Source organism: Miniopterus schreibersii, assembly GCF_964146895.1.
Source record: "Miniopterus schreibersii genome assembly, chromosome: 13".
NCBI classification, from domain to species: Eukaryota; Metazoa; Chordata; class Mammalia; order Chiroptera; family Miniopteridae; genus Miniopterus; species Miniopterus schreibersii.
Window position 1 is genome coordinate 11,847,716 of NC_138113.1, and position 20,101 is coordinate 11,867,816.

At 42.1% G+C, this 20,101-nt stretch overlaps 2 protein-coding genes across 4 annotated transcripts in view; one reads left to right on the forward strand and one right to left on the reverse strand.

Moving 5' to 3' along the window:
* Window positions 1-3,930: 3,930 nt before the first annotated feature.
* Window positions 3,931-12,501, forward strand: MRPL33 (mitochondrial ribosomal protein L33). 2 transcript variants are annotated; one of them, XM_081156563.1, is made up of 4 exons: window positions 3,934-4,009; window positions 4,482-4,500; window positions 6,189-6,295; window positions 12,202-12,501. In XM_081156563.1, exons 1-4 carry the CDS (start codon window positions 3,988-3,990, stop codon window positions 12,249-12,251), a joined length of 198 nt encoding a protein of 65 aa, XP_081012689.1. In that variant the 5' UTR covers window positions 3,934-3,987; the 3' UTR covers window positions 12,252-12,501. The 2 variants fall into 2 exon arrangements, with proteins under 2 accessions (XP_081012688.1, XP_081012689.1); XM_081156562.1 differs by lacking the exon at window positions 4,482-4,500 and having other exon boundaries at window positions 3,931-4,009; window positions 6,161-6,295.
* The window catches only part of RBKS (ribokinase), a 68,129-nt gene continuing 60,454 nt past the window's right edge, over window positions 12,427-20,101 (reverse strand). The window contains exon 8 of one of the 2 annotated variants that reach the window (XM_081156559.1): window positions 12,427-14,240. In XM_081156559.1, the coding sequence (XP_081012685.1) occupies window positions 14,067-14,240 (174 nt within the window). In that variant the 3' untranslated portion in view covers window positions 12,427-14,066. The remainder of the gene's footprint in view (window positions 14,241-20,101) is intronic. The other variant, XM_081156561.1, reaches the window with a different exon arrangement.

Sequence of the window (20,101 nt, forward strand, 5' to 3'; positions counted from 1 at the left end):
CCTGGAATTTACGGTCTAAGATGGGGGTCTTAACTTGGAGTCCACAAATCCCTAGCCCCATACTTTCAATCTTGAAAAACATCCAGACTGCACTCAGATCAATTAAACTAAAAATTCTGGGGGCGGGAGGCAGGCTGCAGTAGCCCCCAGGTGACTCCGATGCGCAGCCAGGCTGAGCACACTGGAGAGTCAGGTGAAACAGTTTCTGGGTGGGGGTTTGGGCATTTCCTGGGGAAGCTGAGCCATAGCTTTCAGCCAGTTTCCAAAGGCTTCTATGACACCCTTCTCCTTCCCTTTCTCCCCCTCAAAACAGGCTCAGTGTCTGGCTTAAGATAATTAATAAACAGGAAGAACTTACCAATTTTAAAGTAAACACCAAACACATGTATTCACTAAATAAGTAGGTATCAACGTGCAGAGCAGTAAGGTGCCCACTGTCGCTTCCCAGGTGCGGGGGCCTTAGGACCTGCTCTCTTCCTATTAGCTGGGAAAATGGTATGATTTCAGACGCTGCCACTATAGAGAGCGGTCACACCCCTGAACTTCCTCACTGGCCCCAGAACCGAGGCCCAACCCTCCGCCATGCCACCTTCTTCGCCCAGCCCAGGTGGTCCTCTCCAGCTCATCCCCCTCATTTCCTCACTCACTCTGGCCCCAGGAGGATGCCCGCTGCTCCTTTTTAAGACTCCTCTGTGCTTTTGTGTCTGTTTTTTCCCGGGTTTCTCCCACTTTCCCTGTCCCTGGTGAACTGAGAGGGGGGCTAGGATTGAAGAGACAGAGAGTGGCTGGAGGCAGGGTTCCCAGATGACAGAAGATGCTCTGTTCATATTTGTCAAAGTGAGCGGGACAGTTCTTGTGTTAGGAGCTCCTGCTTGGGGGAGCCTGGGGGCTGATATAGTGAGATTCAGACGCTCTGGTCCTAGAGGGACTTAGATGCCAGGGGGAGGCAGACCAGCCATCTGAGGAGTGTGGGAAGCATAATAGGTGCTTGGAGAGGAGGTGGGTGGGATGGGGAGTGGAGGGTCAGGAGAGACTTCATCCAGAAAGGGACTGAAACCCACTAGGGCCTAGTGAAGAGAGATGGGGCTGAATTAGGAGGCTGAGGCCAGATTGTGGAAGGGAATTGAATGCCAACCTGAGGATACTGACTGCACTCAGATTGAACCTGGTTGGTGCCCCCTGGTCTTGCGAGCTTTCAGTCTTGCTCTCTCAGGAAGTCTTTGCTGTAATACTAAGTTGTTCAGGCAGAGGACCCAATTTCGAAGCTGTTCTATGTGGCTGGAAGTGTCTGAGCTTGTGAAGGTGCCGGCTTTTTGCAGGGAGCCCCAGCCTTCTGCAGGCTGCCCCACCCCCGCCCATGTGGGACAGGTCAGGGAGCTGGGATCACAACCATGTAGACAAGAACAGTCAGGTGGGACGTAGGTATGACGGTGGGCTGGACAATGGCCAGTGGGACCTCTCCGCACATCAGAGGAGGAGAAGAGCCTCCAGATCCTTGGGTTGGACTCCCAGTGCCGAGCTCTGGGAGCACGGTGCTGACCAATACAACACAGGCCGAGTCTTAGGCCTTCAAGAGGAGGTGCTCAATGAATGTTCTCTTCCTCCACCTGCTTTCCTGCGAGGAGAATCCAGGTTAAATAGCTGTACCTTTCCCTCCCTTCAGCACCTTCCTGCCCAAAGAGGATGGTGCCCCCCACATTCAACTTGGGCTGCCAGGCTGCTGTGATTGTTCTGTGCTTTAATAAGGTGCACAGGACTCATTATGTAAATTCAGGCAAAACCTGTCCAAATCATGAATTACATCTGTATTAATAAACACTCTAATTAACACCAACTGACAACAATGTGTTAGGTGTAAATAACAGGTGGAGGTAGGTTGAAGTAATGAGACCAGAAAGCCACCGCTTCCTTTCTACTCCAAGAATTTCAAGAAACAGTTCATGTGCTTCTCTCTTCTTAAAAGCAAGCTTCTAAATTCTCCTGAACCCTGAAACTATGGACAATACACAAATACTTATCATTGTTTGCCATTTAAACGTGAATGTTTAGTAATAATTTAACATTTATAAAGAGCCTCTCATTTCAGACTCATTAAATAATTAATTCATTTATTCAACTGATATTTAATAGATGTAGCAGGCACTGTCCTAGGCACCAGAATACAGCAGTGGGCAAATAAGACAAGTTCCTCATCTTAAGAAGTTAAGATGTCCACATTCTGGTGGACAAAGACAGACAATAAGGAAAGCAACAAATGCACAAGTAATATGAAATGGTGATAAGCGTTATAGAAAAATGTAAAGCGGGGTAAGGAGAATAGGGAGTGCATGTGGATTAGGTGGCATTTGAGTGACAATTTACTGATGGCTTAGATTTAGGGTGTGAGAGAAAGAAGTGTCAAGTTGGCTCCCAGGCTTTTTACTTGAGCAATTGGAAAAATGGAATTGCCATATACCAATATGAGGGAAGCCTGGGGGGTGCACAGCAAGTTTGGGAATTTGATTTTGGACACGTGATGTCACATAGGTAGCTAAATACACCGATCTGGAGTTCAGAGGAAAGGTTGGGACTGGAGGTATAAATTTAGAAGTCTTCAGCCTATAGATTTTTTTAAAACCGGAAGCCTAGGTGTGACCACCAAGGGAACGAGTGTGGACAGAGAAGAGAAGAGGTCCAAGGCTTGAGCCCTGGGCATGCCTCTCATGATAGGTCCCATCCCTGGTCTAGTGGGAAAGGCATGAGTCTTTGCAGTTAAAATTCTGCCACTTACTAGCTTTGTGACATTAAGCAAGTTGTGTGAGAGCTCCCAATCTGTTATCCATTCCCCCGCTGGGTGCTTAGATACAGTTAGATGCACAGGGTTCTGCCATCCTAGAAATTGTGGACCCTGAGAAAGAAGATACCTACCGAGAAGCGCTCCCGTGGCTTATTTGGCTCCAACAAAACAGAGCCTACCAGCCATTTTTACACAGGGGCCTCTCAAACTTCATTTCAGAGAGAAGTGTGCACTGACCCACCTGCCTCCTGCACTGCGTCCCACCTGAGCCAAGGCTTGTAGAGGAGTGCCCCTCCTACCTCAGCCGACAGGACTGAGGCTTTTCCTCTCCACCTGGAGCTGTGCAGCTATAGTCTGCCCTGCGCCCCAGACCAGCACCTTCACCGACCAAACAGCTCCATTCTGGCCAATCAGGACAGTGTTTTATGGACCAATCATATTGTGATGGTTTGGAGTCCTCATTTGCATGAGGGAGGGCCAATCAGGGACCAGGGGCGGGGACTTATGGCTATATAAGCCAGCTCCTGGGCTGCTCACTCAGCTCATTTCCCATTTTGTGGGAACTTGCATTCTAGGTTTCCTCGCCTTAGCACCGCCCAACAGCCTGCTCGTTTGCCATCCTGTGACGTGTACTTGGTCCCTGCCCCCCAAATTGGGGATTCCTGTTGGTGTTGAATTGGCACCAAGGACCGATGGCTGACAAAACCTAACATTAATTAAGGAATAGGTATATTCAGGTGGGGTTACTCCAAAGAGACTGAAACTAGATCTTAACCAGGTGAACATGGAGTTAGGTTGGGGGAGGCAAAAGAAGGCAACATTTTGAGGAAATATGTGGGCGTTTGAGCCTGGAGCTGCTGAGGAACACATACCGTTCCCCTGGCTTTAACATAGGGGTGCGATTCTTTAGTGAAACAAGTATGGAAAGCACCTAACTGGTCCAGAAGCAGGCGCGGGGTCAGGGCCTGGGGCGCCAACCCTGAACGCTAACAGCCTCTCATCTGAAGGAGGGGACTTCACCATCCCCCACCCCAAACGCAACACCCGCCTTTTAAGGAGCACAGGTAGGAGGCAGGGCGGACGCGGGATTCTACCCAGGGGCGGGGCTGCTGGCCACGCCCAGGCCGCCCCTTCCGGAACGGGCCTGTGCCCCGGAAGCAGTTTGTCCAGGACTTTTGGCCCCGTTCGGAGACTGCAGGGGGGCAGTCACCATGCTGCTGTCCGCGGTCTCCTGTAAGTGGGGTTGCGGGACGCGGCGGAGGCGGGGGGCAGCGACAGCAGGCCCGGGACGTAGCGGGGCGGGCGCGCGCCGCGGGGAAGCTGTTGCTGCGGCCTCCAGGCCTTAGGACTACAGCGCCCGGCATGCCCCGCGGCGCGCGTGACTGCGGGAGCGGGTCCCGGGGCCTGCGGTGCAGCTCGCGAGCCGGTTGTGGGTCGCGGGCCCCGCAGGAACCGGGCGCTTTCCCGCCCGCCGTGGGGATGTGTGACGTCGGGACTGGGAACAACCTCAGAACTTCTAGTCCACTCGTTTCAGACGCTAGAGAGAAGGGGCAGTGCTTTACCCTAGGTCGCAGGTTACGACCCATGAAATACTTTGTGATGGTAAATAGTTTTGGTTGTTAGTGACATTTATATGAACTTTGCATAAGAAAGATAATCACTGATATTTTTCTTTTCTTTTCCAACCTTTCCTTGCTTCAAAAAGTTGCCAAGAGCAAGTCAAAGTAAGTAAAAGGTTTTCTTTTTTTAAACATAACTTGTTGATGTTGTTTACTTCTTGTGACATTCCAGCTGCCGCCAGTACATCCTTATGTTAAACTAAGCATTTGGCCTAGATTTTCTAAAAGTTGGTTTGAGGGCTACTTACATGATGAATTTTTTTGGCCCTATGAACACTTTCAAAAAATATTTTTCCTCCTTCCCAACTCACCTACTTAAGTGAGCATTCAAATTACTTAAAGGAGCTCTTGCTGTCCTGTTCCTGAAGAAACCGTCAGTCTCCATGCTCTCTATGGACTTCCATTATATTTTTCTTTCCTCAAATTGAGGACCAATGGCTATTTGTCTGGAGCCCACCACAGGAATCTAGCAGAACAAGCTGTGATTTGATTAAACCATAAAGCCTATTTTAATGAGTTTTGTAATCCTTTGCATTCATGGTATAAGCATTTCAAAAATAGCAAAGATTAAAGAATTCATGATGTACCAGAGGGACTATAAATACCAAACTGTTATCTTAAAATAACTTTTATAGACAGTAACTGAAGATTTTTTTTGTGTTAAAAATAGGAGAATGCTAAAGCATCCTTTGTTTACAACCCAAGACAGATCATAAATCCTTAAGACTATGAGTGGGTTTTTTTGGTGTTAAAGTTAATGAAAAACATGTATATTGGTGTTCCCCCACCCCAATATCTTTTACTGATTCATGTAGTTTTCCCCACAATCCAGTTATTTATGTTAGAATTTCCCTCCTCCAGGTTCTGTAGGAATCTCTCATGCCTCCAGTTTCTTTAGAGCCACTCCCTGCCTCTCATGTTCTTTGTATCCTTCTTGTCATATATGTTTTGCCTTAATAGACCTTCTGTACACAATTCACTTTGCATACTATACTGTTAGTTTCTCAAGGGTGCAGGTGCAGCCTTAATAGAGTTTAGCACTTCCCATAGTGCTTTCCACAGAGTAAGCACTTAATAGAATTTTTATAAATCTTTTAAAATAAATGGCTAATTATTGCCTCTTAATCAACAAATACTGTATGCCTCTTCTGTATAAGGCACTGTGCTTAACTATTCTTTTCGGAATTAGATGAGAAATAAAACAGCATGTTTTACACAGGGAGACGAGACACATGAAAAAGTAACGAACAGTACAAGGTATTAAAAGGTCCAGTGATGCAAAACGTGAGCTTTATGCCTGGAAGGACTATAACTTGAAGGGAATGTTGAGGGAAAAGGTGTTACCTGTTAGCAATATCAGCTCTAATCCCTTCATTTTGTCCCTTCCTGATTTTACTCTTACTGCTCATCCCTGGTAGATAGGGCTCTTCTGGAACAGTTGTCTTTATGATTTCCAGACCGACCACCTAGGGTTGCCAGTACATTTGTATGGTTTTTCCTCCTGACCTCTGCTCCTTCTGAGAGGTGAATGTCAGTCTGTTCCTACAATGTGGTTTGATATTACTGCTTTGGTTAGGTCATTACCTACACACTCTATGTAATGAAACTAACTTTGGCAATCAAAACCACTGAAATTGTGACTTCTAGAAAATGTAGTCTGTCTTAGAACCGAACCTTCTAAGGGCCAAGTGATGTCCCACAACTACTGTATGGGGTTCTCCAAATGTGCCATCTCCTTATGACTGATTTTAATCTGTTTCTTCAGCTTCTAACAGCTTGCTTTTAAATCTTAGGACCATTCTGGTGAGAATGGTAAGCCAAGCTGGGACAGGTTTCTCCTTCAACACTAAGAGAAGCCGACTACGGGAGAAACTGACTTTACTGCATTATGATCCAGTTGGTAAGATAGAGAAAAGTTACTCCACGTTAAATTTTAAATGCTTTTGAGGCCTGTTGCTCTTTCCAGACTGATTGTTATAGAACATTTGGCACTGTTTTGGCTCTTTTGACACTAGCATTTAATCATCAAGTATGTATTGAATGTTTACTCTGGTCCCAGTCACTATCTCAGGTGCTGGGGTATATTAGGACACATGGCAGGCTCAGTTCCTATACTCTTGGCACTTACAGCCTGATTTGGAAGGGAGAGAAAGAAAAAAATGTGAATTATGCTAAGTGCTGTGAGAGAAAAGCAGGATGCTGAGATACAGGGCGAAGTTGGGGGGAAGTGGATCTCAACTTTAGATCGGCTAGATCAGGGATAGTCTCTCCTGTAGGAGATGGCTGACCAAAGATCTGAGGTGAGAAAACAGCCATGTAAAGAGAATAGGTGCTGCTGTTCTGGAAACAGAAATAGATGAGTGTCTTGAGAAGGAGAGGGAATGTTCTGGAATCTGGAATCTTTTGTCTAACAGTGGCAAGTAATTAGGTCCAAATTTGAGTTCAAGAAGTATGGTTTCTATATATTAGTGCAGGAGGGTAGGAAATTTCATTTCTATTTTATACCATCTGCTAAAATACAATGGTAACTTTAAATGGTCTCATTATTTAGAAGTATTTGTTCAAAAGGGACAAGCGTTCCCAAGGCCAGATTGCCTGCTCACAAACACAAGTCAGCACCTGACTACCATTTTTGGGTTTCATAAGCAGATTGATGCAAAATAAACTAGCAAACAAATAACTTATTTGAAAACTTGGGGCCATTCATTTTCTGCCCTTGCTTTTAAGTAGCCCCCCTTATGATTGCTTTCTAATAAGGGCTGTACTGGAGCTTCTGGGTTGGTGAACATGTGGAGATTCCAGAGAGTGACAAGCTCGGAGAGGTTATGGAAGCTTTGCGCCCCTTCCCCATACTTTGCCCATGCGTCACTTCCATTTGGCTATTCCTGAGTTACTGTTTCCAGGTAGATAGTGTCAGAATTGAGTGGAATTGTAAGACATTCACTTGGTGATCAGAATTGGAATTGGTACCAGAATCTTATTTCCCCAAATTAATCCATTATATAATGAAAGACAGGCTCTTAACTTCATAATCAACCTTTTCATTAAGAAGGAGAACTCATAGACTCTGGCTTCTGGTCAAGATGGAGTTATAGGGAATAAATTTACCTTCCCACCTGAAACAACAACTAAAAAGGGACAACATAGATGACCAAGGACAGTGATCTCTGCGAGAAAGGAAATGGACGAGCGCTTGTGAATACCCAAAGTGGAAAGTTGTGTATTCTGTGCTTACCCATACAAGTCCTCAGGTTCAGATGCTGTGAATCCGTCATAACACAAGCACTACTCTCCAGGCAATCCGAATCCCATTCTGTAGATAAGGAATCTAATGCCAAGGATCCTGTCAAGGACACAGCTAAACGTGACAAAGCAAAGATTTGAACTCAGGACTGTCTGACTCCAAAGGCCGGGCCCTGAACCACTTTATGTAGGGACCCGTTATTGAGAGATTTCACAGGAGGCTAAAGCCTGCTTGTTGCTGCATGACCTCCAGTTGGGCCTTACTGTGAATGCTGGCTGACAGCTACTTTTATAGCTGCCTTCAGTTTGTTAAGAAGGTCTTACAACCACTGTTCATTGTGCTGCATTTGTCAACGTATAAGAAAAATAAAAATAAACTTAAAAAAAAAAGTAAGGGCTGTACCAATGTGAGGAGGCATTAAAAATGGCTCTGAGAAGCAGCTTAAAATTGTGTGAGTTCCATTCTTTAACAGAAATAAAATTCCCTGTTTTTATGGTGTTAAAATTTCTGGTCATTCTTCAGTACAGTAAAAAGGGAACTCTAGGTTTGTACCTGATGATACCTTACATGGTAGAGAATTACTAGGATGTTAAGCTATGTGTTGTACAGTCTCTTTGAGTTGCTGTAACAGAATACCTCATACTGGGTGGCTTATAAACAACAGAAATTTATTTCTCAGAGTTCTGAGGCCTGGGAAGTCCAAGATCAAGGTTCCAGCATGGTCGCTTTCAGGAGAGGGCCCTCTTGGTTCATAGCCTGTGCCTTCTTGCTGTGTCCTCACGTGGTAGAAGGGCAGGCAGGCTCAGTGGGGTTTCTTTTGTAAGAGCATTAATCCCATTTGTAAAGGCTCCGATCATCTTTTGGGGATAGGATTTCAATGTGAATTCGGGATGGTTGGGACACAAGCATTCAGACCATAGCAATATGATTTTGGATTGGTGTGGTTTTCTCCCTCTGATTTCTTTGTATCAGTTGGTGAAAATTCTAATGAGCTTTCAATAAATAGATCTTCCAGGTTCAGTTCAAGACCTCCACAGTATTGCAATAAAGTGAGTCATATGAAGTTTTTGGTTTCCCAGTGCATATAAAAGTCATGTTTATACTGTAGTCTATTAAGTATACAATAGCATTATGTCTAAAAAAGCAGTGTACATACCTTAATTTAAAATACTTTATTGCTAAAAAATGGTAACCATCATCTGAGCTTTCAGCGAGTTGTAATCTTTTTGCTGGTGGATTGCCTTACCTTCAATTTGTGAAAAATGCAATTATCTGCAAAGTGCAGGAAAGCAAAGTGCAATATAATGAGGCATGTTCTATCATTTTAGCTTCTGGAGAGTTTTTTAGGAACTTTTACATTAATGTTGATTGAATAACCTATAATTTAAGTATGAAAATGTATTGGAATTTTCATCCTTAGTATGGAGGTACAACTGGCTCTCCATATCTGTGGGTCCTGCATCTGTGGATTCAACTAACCACAGATTGAAAACATTTGAGGGATTGAAAATATGTGTTTACTGACATGTACTGTGCAGTTAGGCCTATGATGGCTGTGTCTGCACTGAACTTGTACAGACTTTCCCCCTCTCATTCCATAAACAATACAATATAACTACTTGCAAAGCATTTACACTGTATTCAGTATTATAAGTAATCCAGAGATGATTTCAAGTATACGGGAGGATGTGTGTTGGTTTATGCAGACACTACCCCATTTTATATGAGGGACTTGAGCATCTGTGGGTTTTGGTATTTGTTCCTAGAACCCCCCCCCCCCCCCCCCCATGGATACCAAGGGGACTCTGTGTTAGGAACTTACTTTTTGTTGGATTGATTTTAAGTTTTGAGATTGGGGAAAGTTTCAACCATAAACAGTTCTGACCGTAAGTTGAAAGTGGGAGAAAAGATTCACATATAAATTTTAAACAGACGATTAGAACTTTTCTGATAAGGAGTGGTCTGAGCCTTGACAGCACAGCTTTGTCTTTTCTGAAGAAGAGAATGTTCTGGGACATCACACTGCCTGGCTTTCTGCCCACCTTCTTACTGAATGCCCTGTGGGCTTGCGTGCTGATATTTGCCTTGCGGCCTGCCTATTGCTTAGGGCACCAAATAGCTTGGCAGTTCTCCCAGCATATTTCACTGCAGTGAATAAATGGTTAGGGTAAGGGTAATGTTTTGTTAGTCTGCTTTATGAAGGAAATCAGGTAAGGAAACAAAAATTCTCAGTTATTTAAGCATTTCATAGTATACCCTATGGCTAAGACTAGCCTCTGACCTTCCAAACTCCCTTTCCTCACACAAAACTAGATGCGAATTTCTGAGGAGGAAGGATTAAAAGCTGAGGCATAAGCTTATTAAAGTTTGTAAAATATATGAAGGTTTATCATAAAGAAAATGAAGACTTGTCAGTTTTAATTCCTTGGTTGACTAAACAGGACAACATAGACTTTAATTGAAGCAGAATGTATTTAGGTTCGATGTAGGGAAAGAACTTGACAGATTCATTCTTCTGTGTATTAAGCAGCAAATATTTTGACACAATTAATTTACGTTTATGACTGTGGATAGCAGTGCTCAGCTAGTACGCATTGAGCAGTCACTGGGAATCTGGCAGCATCCCTGCGAGGGAGTTGGAGTTATCTCTCTCCTGGGGAAAGAAACTGAAGGTATTTTGAGAAATTTGCCCAAGGACTTAGAGCAGAAAAATGGTAGAGCCCAGGTTTGAACCCAAACTTTCTGACTCCAGGCCTCCTTTCTATTACATGGAGCCAAATTCATCGTCCTAATTTTTCTTTTTCTTTTTAAAAAATATATCTTTATTGATTTTAGAGGGTGGGGGAGAGGTATAGAAACATCAGTGATGAGAGAGTCATTGATCGGCTGCCTCCTGCACACCCCCGACTAGGGGTCAAGCCTGCAACCTGGGCATGTGCCCTGACCTGGAATCGAACTTCGATCTCCTGGATCCCAGGTCGATGATCAGCCACTGAGCCACACCTGGCCGGGCAAATTGTTTTTTCTTAACCAGGACCTTCCCCTGGGGTCAGCCAGCATTTCAGGCTGTGCAGCCTCACTGCTTCCTGCCTCTTACTGCCATTCCTCCACACCAGATGCCCAAGGGCGACTCTTACACTCTTGTAAACTCCATGTTGCCTGACACAGTTCTGTGGACTTCAGCATTTATTCTTTGAGTTATGGGGGTGAATGCTGTGAATGAATCACACATTTCCATAAGCAAAGCCTGGTTTACTAATCCTTGCCATTCCTCCTGTTTACAGCCACCTAATAATCTCCTGATTGGTTATCAGTAAGACTCGTTCCTTCTTTTATCTGTCTTCTTAGCTCTATGTAGAAAAACATGGGAAACTATTTCTTGCAATGAATAATTTTGTCTGATAGGAAACTTTTTTTTACTGCCATTTTATAATGCTCTGTAGTCTTCCTTGGGCTCTGAAGGAGCATCAGTCCTACTTATGTTTAATATTAGATGACTTGACATATATTAAAAATATCCCTGTGTAATAAGTACATTTTATTTTTAGTAATATAGATAAAATTCTATTGACTGGTTAATGGTTCTTAAGTCCAGCTGCCCATTAGAATCATGAGAGCTTAAAAAAATGTAGACTTCCAGTCCCACTCTAGATCTGCTGAACCAGAATTAGGGCAGGAATTTATTTCAGTAAGATACCTGGCTAATTCTTAATCATAGACAGTTTGGGAATCTCCTATACAGAGTGTCCATGTTGATTGTAGAAGAGAAAACAAAGCTAAAATTTCTGTATGATAGGGACAAGTGAATTGTTATGTCCTAGTCTTTCGAGTTCCTGGGTCTTCCTGGGTGCAGTGTTTGCTTTTTTGGCAAAGAAGAATAAAGGGGTGTGTGTGTGACGGGGAGGGGGGTGAAGAGAGAGAGAGATGAAGTGAATGGAGTACTATAGGGCATTGTAGGAACTATGAAAACATTGCCTAGCATCTAGTCTCCAGTCTTTTATCTGCGCATTTAGCACTTTTATTGTGTTTTTGTTTCAGAGAACTGCACTCTCTTAAGTTTATAATAATGAGATTGTGGTTATAATATTAACTCTATTACCAAGTTAGAAAATCCATAGTTGGGTGTATGAAACCATCTCTGGAAAGTACAAGGCTTAATTTGTGTTTTTCTTCCCTGGTCTGCGCAGTTCTTACTGCTCTTTTTCTGGAGTCCAGCTCCACTGGTCATTGCTTACCTCCTACAAGAGTGGATATTAACTGGGTGACGGCGTCGACTGTTTTCCAGCTTCTGCCCATAATTTCTTTTTTAATTTGAATATTTCACATTGGTTGAAATATGAGGATGCCACTGGTTGGCTGGACCTTTCCTTTTTTCCTTACCATTTTCTCTACTCTTCTCTGGCCTCTGGGATCCAGGAACTGAGGTTGCAAGTCAACTCCATGCCCATGTCAAAGGAAAGTAAAATAAGAGAAAGGAGAGGGCCTGTGGCCTGATATGTTTTTTATTGGGAAACTGTGATGATACTTAGTTTCTGCCATAATCCTTTTTTCTCCTTCTGTAGTGAAAGCAAAAGTCCTCTTTGTGGAACAGAAAAAAATACGCTCCCTCTAAACAATGGATTGAAAATGAATTTGATTTACAAACGAGAAGACTGAGGGCGGGATACTGATTCAGAAATTCTGCAGCATGTAATAAAAGAAGAGGAAATGACACGGAATCTCTGCCTCCTGTGATTTGAAGGCCATTGTGAAGAAAACAATGCAGTGAAAGAAAGTTCTTCATATTAGGACATATATCATTGCATCACATTTATTTATCTTTCTGGGTATTTTTATAGCCCTTAATAAAAACTATTAAAATAGCCTGTGCTATTGTCTCTTAGTGATGTTTCCCCCTGCTATTTGAAATTAAAAACACAACTACATTACTAAAAAATAACCATTGTTTCATGTAATGAAAGAACATTTTCCACAATGAGACTTGTGTAAGAGTTTCCAGGCTGTTCCTCCTTGTACGTCATAGAAAAGGCAGAGTCTCACTCCAGTGATCTTGAAAAAACTCCCATGTCGTGAGTGACAGATGGCAAAGGTGAGCAGGAATGGTAAGAGGGGAGCCAGCCTCAGCCTTCTGACACTAAAGAAACTGAGAGAACTATTTTTGATTGGTGCTTTTATACTCGGGGAAAATACCATTGGTCCATATTCTCAAACTCGGGTCATGAAAGCAGTATCTAATGTTATTTCCATAAAGCTACAGTGACGGCTCTGGGGCATGTGTCACCGCACGGCCAACCCGCTTGGGAAAGACTCCTGCCCTGTCCAGACCTATGTACTTTCTCAAGCTGTCGTTTCCCACAGATTTTTAAAATTGCCCAGTTTTCTCATCAAATTTCTGGCTGAAGGTAAGAGGGATCAGCTCGTTTTTGAGTTCTGTTCATATCCTGCCCCATTTAAGGCATTTATGTGGCAGAATGAGGGTGCCCACCATGACTATCAGCATTAGGAAACCAATACTGTTCCAAAGAAACAGGTGTCCCCTCCCCATGGCCCAGTCTGTGTCTCCAGAGGAAATGCAAGAGTAGCACTCGGGAAATGGAATGAGATTAGACAGTTGCTCAGTCTTAGAGGCTTGTGGCTTTATAGTCACTCAGCTCTTTTATGGCATCTTTTGTTAAAGCTCTGGGTCAAAGCAGTAATAGGTGAGATCTTGGCTATTTTTAGATTGAAACTATACATAATGGTGTTGGGTTCCAAGAAAAATCTTTCATCTGGTCCTACTAGCTAAGCTTAGTGTAAAGGGTCTGTGACATGCATGAATTGCCTTTTTCAAAACAAAACAAAACAAAAACTTAAATACTGGCTTAACCAATGACTTGATTTGGCACGTGGAGTCAGCCCACAGGTGGTGTTTATATTTTACAAAAATGATTGCTGACACTTAAACATTCAAGGATTTCAGTAAACATCCAGAACTTCTGGCTTCTCTGGCAAAACCAGAAGCTTTGACAATACTAAAGCCAAAGCCAAGTTATCAGCTGTCCCTCGTAGGAACTGCTTGAGTGGTCCGATTCATATGCCCCCGTCCCTTGTTTAACATTCTCTGCTCTGACTGGACCCTTGTCCATGGCCTCTGCTGTGTGTTGAACATGCAGTGGTCACGATCTGTTGGCAATAGAGTTTGCTGGTTCTTGAGTCGTCATAATGTTTGTACAGGTCCTGGTCCTGGAATCCTTACTTCTGGTTAGCTCTTGATGAAAAGCAAAGAAAGTCATTGTAAAGAAATAAATGAAAGCTTAAGGATGACTTAGTAAATGAACATAATATTTGCAAAGAAGGAAAAGATGTTTTACAGTAAACTGCTAGTTAAGAGTGGCCAGCCCCAAGTACACTTTATTTTCAGGTGTATTTATTTTGGAGTTAATAGCAATCAAAACAAATCAAGTGACAGGTCTTTTTTGTATGGATAAGATGACTGTGTTCCTGCAGCCTGGACACTGACTGCTGCAATGGAGTTGGATCTCTTGAGCATTTCTTCCCAGGACAGATTTGGGTAATAAGCCAAGTAGAAGGCCAAAGCTCCTACGAAACTGTCACCAGCACCCTGTAATTAAAAGCACAGTTGTGGAGATAAGCATGTAGTCATCTTTTCCCCAAACTTGTGTTTTTAAAATATTTAAGCACACTTTTATTTTAGAATAGTTTTAGATTTACAGAAAAGTTACAAGGATATGACAAGAGAGTTTCCATATACCCCACACCCAGTTCTGAGAATACATTACTGTGGTACCTATGTCACAACTAATGAAATAGTGATATATTATTAACTGAACTCCACGGTTTGTTTGGATGTCACTAGTTTTGCTTAATGACCTTTTTCTGTTCTAAGATCGCACCCAGGATACCAGAGTATACTTAGTTGTTACGTCTCCTTAGACTCCTATAGGCCGTGACAGTTTCTTAGACATTCCTTGTTTTTGATGACGTTGATTGTTTTGAGAACTGGTCAGGTATTTTGTAGAATGTACCTCAACTGGGATTTGTCTGTTTTTCTCATGGTTAGACTGTGGTTGTGGTTTTTGGGAGGACGGCCACAGAGGTGACATGTCATTCTCATCCTATCAAGGGTACATACTGTCAGCACACCATACCCGGTGCTGCTGTTCCCGATCACTTGGCTGGGGTGGCCTTTGCCAGGCTTCTCCACCCTGAAGGTACTTTCGCCCTTTTCATACTGTACTCTGGAAGCAAATCACTAAGTGCGGTCCCCACTTAAGGGGTAAGGAGTTAAACGCTCTACCTCCCTGAGGGTGGAGTAGCTACATAAATTATTTGGCATTCTCTGTGGGGGATTTGTCTCTTCTCCCTCATTTATTTATTGAACCACTTAATTTTATCAGTATGAACTCATGGATATTTATTCTTTGGGCTATAATCCAGTACTACATTATTTATTTTGTTGCTCAAATTGTTACAGCTTTGGCCACGGGGAATTCTTTCAGTTAGCTCTGTGTTCTTTTGACATACCCCTATCATTTTGTTTTTTGGGTGCTTTCTTATTTTCTGACATTATAAGATTCTCCAGGCTCATCTTGTATATTCTCTGCGCTAGCCTGAGAATTAGCCATTTTTTGTATAAAAATTCATGCAGAAAGTGGTGAGAACTATTCAGATGTTTTTTCAAACGAAACAGGGTCATACAAGGTTTCTTTCCATTTTCCCCTAAAGCTCCAAAGGTCTGAGTTGGTGAAGACTATATAGGGACCCATGGAAATAGAAAACACCAAAGAAAGTCTGTTGACTTCTGCCTTCAGGCACAGTAATACCTACTTATCTGATCATCTAACAGATGTATTTTAAAGAAATTAAATGTGATTACACAATTTCACATGAAAAATCATTCTGGTATTTAACTGAATTCAGGGTCATTTTCCAGTTCTTCCTAGTTTGCTGGGGGTTTTTTGGTTTTGGACCCACGAGCTTTCATAACAAATCTTGAAGCTATACTTCAGCCTTAACAAAGGCCTTGGCATGCAAGACTCTTTCAGTTGCAGCTGAAGGATTTAATGAGCTGTGTGCCCGGCACAGTGAAAAGGAATAAAATCCATTGTGGATTAAATGCTAAACTGTGTGGCAGAGTTTGGATTTTTAAAATTATTTTTATTTTACCCTCAGCCGAGGATATTTTCTCCATTGCTTTTCAGAGAGTGGAAGGGAGGGAGAGAGAAACATCGATTGGCTGCCTCCGCACGAACCCCAACCAGGGCCGGGGATCGAGCCTGCAGCCGAGCTATGTGCCCTTGGCTGGAGTCAAACCGGGACCCTTCAGCCCGCGGGCCGATGCCTTAACCACTGAGCCAAACCGGCCAGGGCAAGAATTTGGATTTGAAGAAAGGGTTTGAAGAAAGCCTCCCTAAAGAAGGGAGTCCTTATGGAAGGAGACAGATTTATAGAGAGAAGGGCAGCCTCAAAGAACAAAGACCCAGGACAAGGAAGGAACAGAGTGAGCTCATGAGATAGTGAATAGCTTTAAGAAAAATGACATTTTCCCTTGTTTACACAGATAAAGCAAGCAATATTAAACTTGCCAAGCAGTAATAGTAATGCAGGTATGAATTCAACACTCTCCTTCTTCCCATTAATGTTTTTTGCGTGCCTAAAATGTGTCAGGCACTGCTAGGTGCTTTGCAATTGTTTAATCTTTCCCGAAGGAAACAATAGAGAAAGAGACACACATGGCTCCTGCCTTCCCTCAGTTTACAGCATAGCAGTGCGACAACAGAAAGGTCTGGAGCCGGAGAAATTAGGAGCTGGGTGGAGAATGTATTATAAAAACATGAAAAATGCCACAAGATATGAAGTGCTATGGCCAACTCTAAGGTTCCAAGTTTTGGTTCCTCACATCATATACAAAATTAAATTCCAGATGTGAATGTAAGAAATATAACAATAACATAGTATGAAAATTTAGATGAATATTTGTATAATCCCAACCAAGGAAACCATAAGCATGTCAATAAACCCAAAAGCCATATTGAAAAAAGAACATATTTTAATTTTTAAAACAACTTAAAAATTATGTACCCAAAGGCATTGTAAATAGTCAAATTAAAAACAGATTTGATGAGAATTCTTGTAATACGCATGCCATACTGCCAATATGCAAAGAATACCTTCAAGTTTCTGGGGAAAAGACAAATCCAGGAGGATAAAAACAGACAAAAGAGATGGGTTTACAATTTCAGAAAAGGAAATGGAAGTGGTCAGTAAGCAGTAAACATATGAAAAGATTAATGGCAGTCAAAGAAAATGCAAATTAAAACATTATTTTACCCATCAGATTGATAAAGTAGTAAGATTGATAGCAAGAGCAGCAAATACGGAGATGGAGGGGACAAAAGTACTCAACATTGTTGGTAGGAACATAGAAGAGTAATGCAATATTTGTTAAAATAAAAAATGTGTATACCCTTTGACTGGGCAATCTTGCTTCTGGAAATCTACAGAAGAAAAGTTCCTATAATACCAACGTATTCATACGAAGATGCTTATTGCTGCATTGTTTCCAAAGGCAGAATATTGGAAATAATGTGGTTGTCCATCAGGAGAATGGATGACTAAACTTTTGTACATTCATATTATGGAAAACTATGCAGCTATTAACATTTATGAAAAATCTATAGTTAACATCACATTTAATGGGAAAGACAATGCTTTCCCCCTAATCCTAGGAACAAATCAAGGATTTGTTGTCACTACTTCTATTCATTATATACTGGATTGCCTCGCCAGTGTAATATGGTAAGAAAAAGGCAGAAGAGGTATACAGGTTTAAAAGGAAGAAGTACAACTTTCTTTGCAGATGGCATAATCACCTATATAGAACCCCCAAGAAATCCAGCAAAAAAGCCACTAGGAATAGTGGGGTTAGCAAGGTAGCAGAATACAAGGCCAATATTTAAAAAAATAAATAAATTGTATTTCTATATACTAGCAATGAATAATAAAAAGCAAAACCATTTACAATAGCATCAAAAATATGAAGTATTTAGGTTTAAATGTAACCAAATATGTACAAGACTTGTACACTCTTATTATGGAACGCAAGACAGATTTAAAAAAACTAACTGTTAAGATAAACCATGTTTGTGAATTGGAAAACAATATTATTAGGATGTCGCTTCTCCCTAAACTGATCTATAGATTCACTACAATTCCAATAAAAAACTCAGCTGGCAATTCTTAGAAACTGGAAAACTGATTCTAAAATTTATATGGAGCCCGGCCGGGCGTGGCTCAGCGGTTGAGCGTCGACCTAGGATCCAGGAGATGGGGTTTGATTCCTGGTCAGGGCACATGCCCGGGTTGCGGGCTCGATCCCCAGTCGGGGGCGAGCAGGAGGCAGCCAGTCAATGCTGACTCTCTCATCATTGATGTTTCAATCTCCCTCTCCCTCTCTTTTCCTCTCTCTGAAATCAATAAAGATATATTTAAGAAAATAAATAAAAATAAAATTTATATGGCAATACAAAGGACCTAGATTAGACAAAACAATTTGAAAAAGAACAAAGTTGAAGATTTCAAGATTTACCATAAGTTACAGTAATTAGATACTGATGTAAAGATAGACATATAGATCACTTAAACAGAAAAGAGAGTCCAGAACCAGATCCACAGATACATGGTCAACTTATTTTGTAACAAGTTAATTCAGTGGAGGATAGGACAGCCTTTTCAACAAATGGTGCTGGAACAAATGGATATCTAGATGCAAAAACATGAACCTCACACCATATACAAAAATTAAGTCTAAATGGGCCATAGACCTAAATGTAAGAGTTAAAACAACAAAACATACAGAAGAAAATATAGGTTGACCCAGCCACAAAACTGAGAAGTGATTTATCTAAGGGATGATTCCAAAACTAGGTAAGTTGTAGAGTCCCATTAAAATTTATTAAGAATCTATGAGTCTATACTGATATTAAATAAGTCAATGGAAAAAATAAGTAACGGAGAAGAGAAAACTCATCCTTAAAGTGGAATGTCAACTAGTAAATATAAAAGTTTGAAAATCACCACTTTGCAACTATCATAGTAATAACTAATTCAGGCAAGAATCATCAATTGATACATTGAAACTACTGGATAAAGGCTTGATGAAGGCAGAATGTTTACGAGTTTAGCAGTATTTCCTGACAGGTTGCCTATTGATTACAAAGTGAAAGAGTAACTGCCTGGTGGACACCGCCTCGGTCAAGTGCCAACATATCAACAGTGAGAGAAGCTGACACCACGTGCTCCCCGCCAAAGGGCCTTGACAAGGACATAGCGTTACTTGGGCAGTGTTCCTGCCCAAAATGCATAACCTATTCGGGTCACGAGGAAGCATCAGACAGACTTAAATTGAGAAGAACCCTATAAAACAATGGCCTTGTGCTTTTCAAAAAAGATCAAGATCAAGAAAGACAACCAATGTTGAGGACCTGTTTCATATTAAAGGAGACTAAAGCAACATAAGAATAAAATGCAATACATAATCTTGGACTGGCTCCTGGACCAAAGATGATAAAGAACATGACTGAGCTGCGCATGTAAGGTGACTTCAGTGTCAAGTTCCTGAGTTTAATAGTTATGTTGTGGTTTTGCTATGCCCTTGTTCTCAGGAGATGTGTCCTGAAGTATTAAGAGGCACGGAGTCATGATGTCTGCAACTTGCTCTCAGCGGTTCGTCATAAAAGAAGTCTGTTGGCTGCCTGGTGCTCAGGTGGCTGGAGCACTGTCCTGTCACCCACAGCCTGTGGGCTCAACCCCCGGCTGGGGCACGTATGGGAGGCAACCGACTCTCACACTGATGTTTCTCTCTCTTTCTTTGTCCCCCTTCATCGCCCTCTAAAATCAATGAAAAAAACATATCCTCCAGTGAGGATTAAAAAAAAAAGTATATGTATTTTGAGACACAGCAATTAAACAAATGTGGCAAAATGCTAATAATTGGTGAAACTATGTATAGCAGAGTACTGGAACTCTCCTGTACCTCTTACTTTTAAAAAATTAAAAATTTTATTAGAAGTTTTTCATAAAATAAATTTTACTAAAGAAGTTTTAAAAATCAACATCAGTCACTTTGTGAATTTTCAAATTGGCCAATTTCAGTCTCTGGATGGTTTCCCTCTTTTTCCTAATTACGTGGACATCTACACGCTGGAGTGAACTGAACTGATAGGTAGATGCTCTTTCCTACATTCAGGAGCACCCTGTGTCGTCGATGCTATTTCCTTTGCAATTAAAAACCAGGCAGTGACACCATCTGAAAGTCGAGGGGACTGGGAGCCACATTTTCTGGCTGTGACAGTGACTGCAGAAAAACTGAGGTCTGGGACATTAGTGGTAGCGTCATTGTGATGGCATCCAGGGTCCCGTGCCAGTAACACAACTGATCGCTTTTGTCTTCAACCAAGAACC

Bases quoted from the DNA above. Each gene is read 5' to 3' on its own strand.
- MRPL33 (XM_081156562.1), top strand. From the start codon at position 3,988: ATGCTGCTGTCCGCGGTCTCCT. The intron at 4,010-6,160 runs GTAAGTGGGGTT...CTGTTTCTTCAG, and splicing joins GCTGCTGTCCGCGGTCTCCT to CTTCTAACAGCTTGCTTTTA. The intron at 6,296-12,201 runs GTAAGATAGAGA...CTCCTTCTGTAG, and splicing joins ACTGCATTATGATCCAGTTG to TGAAAGCAAAAGTCCTCTTT.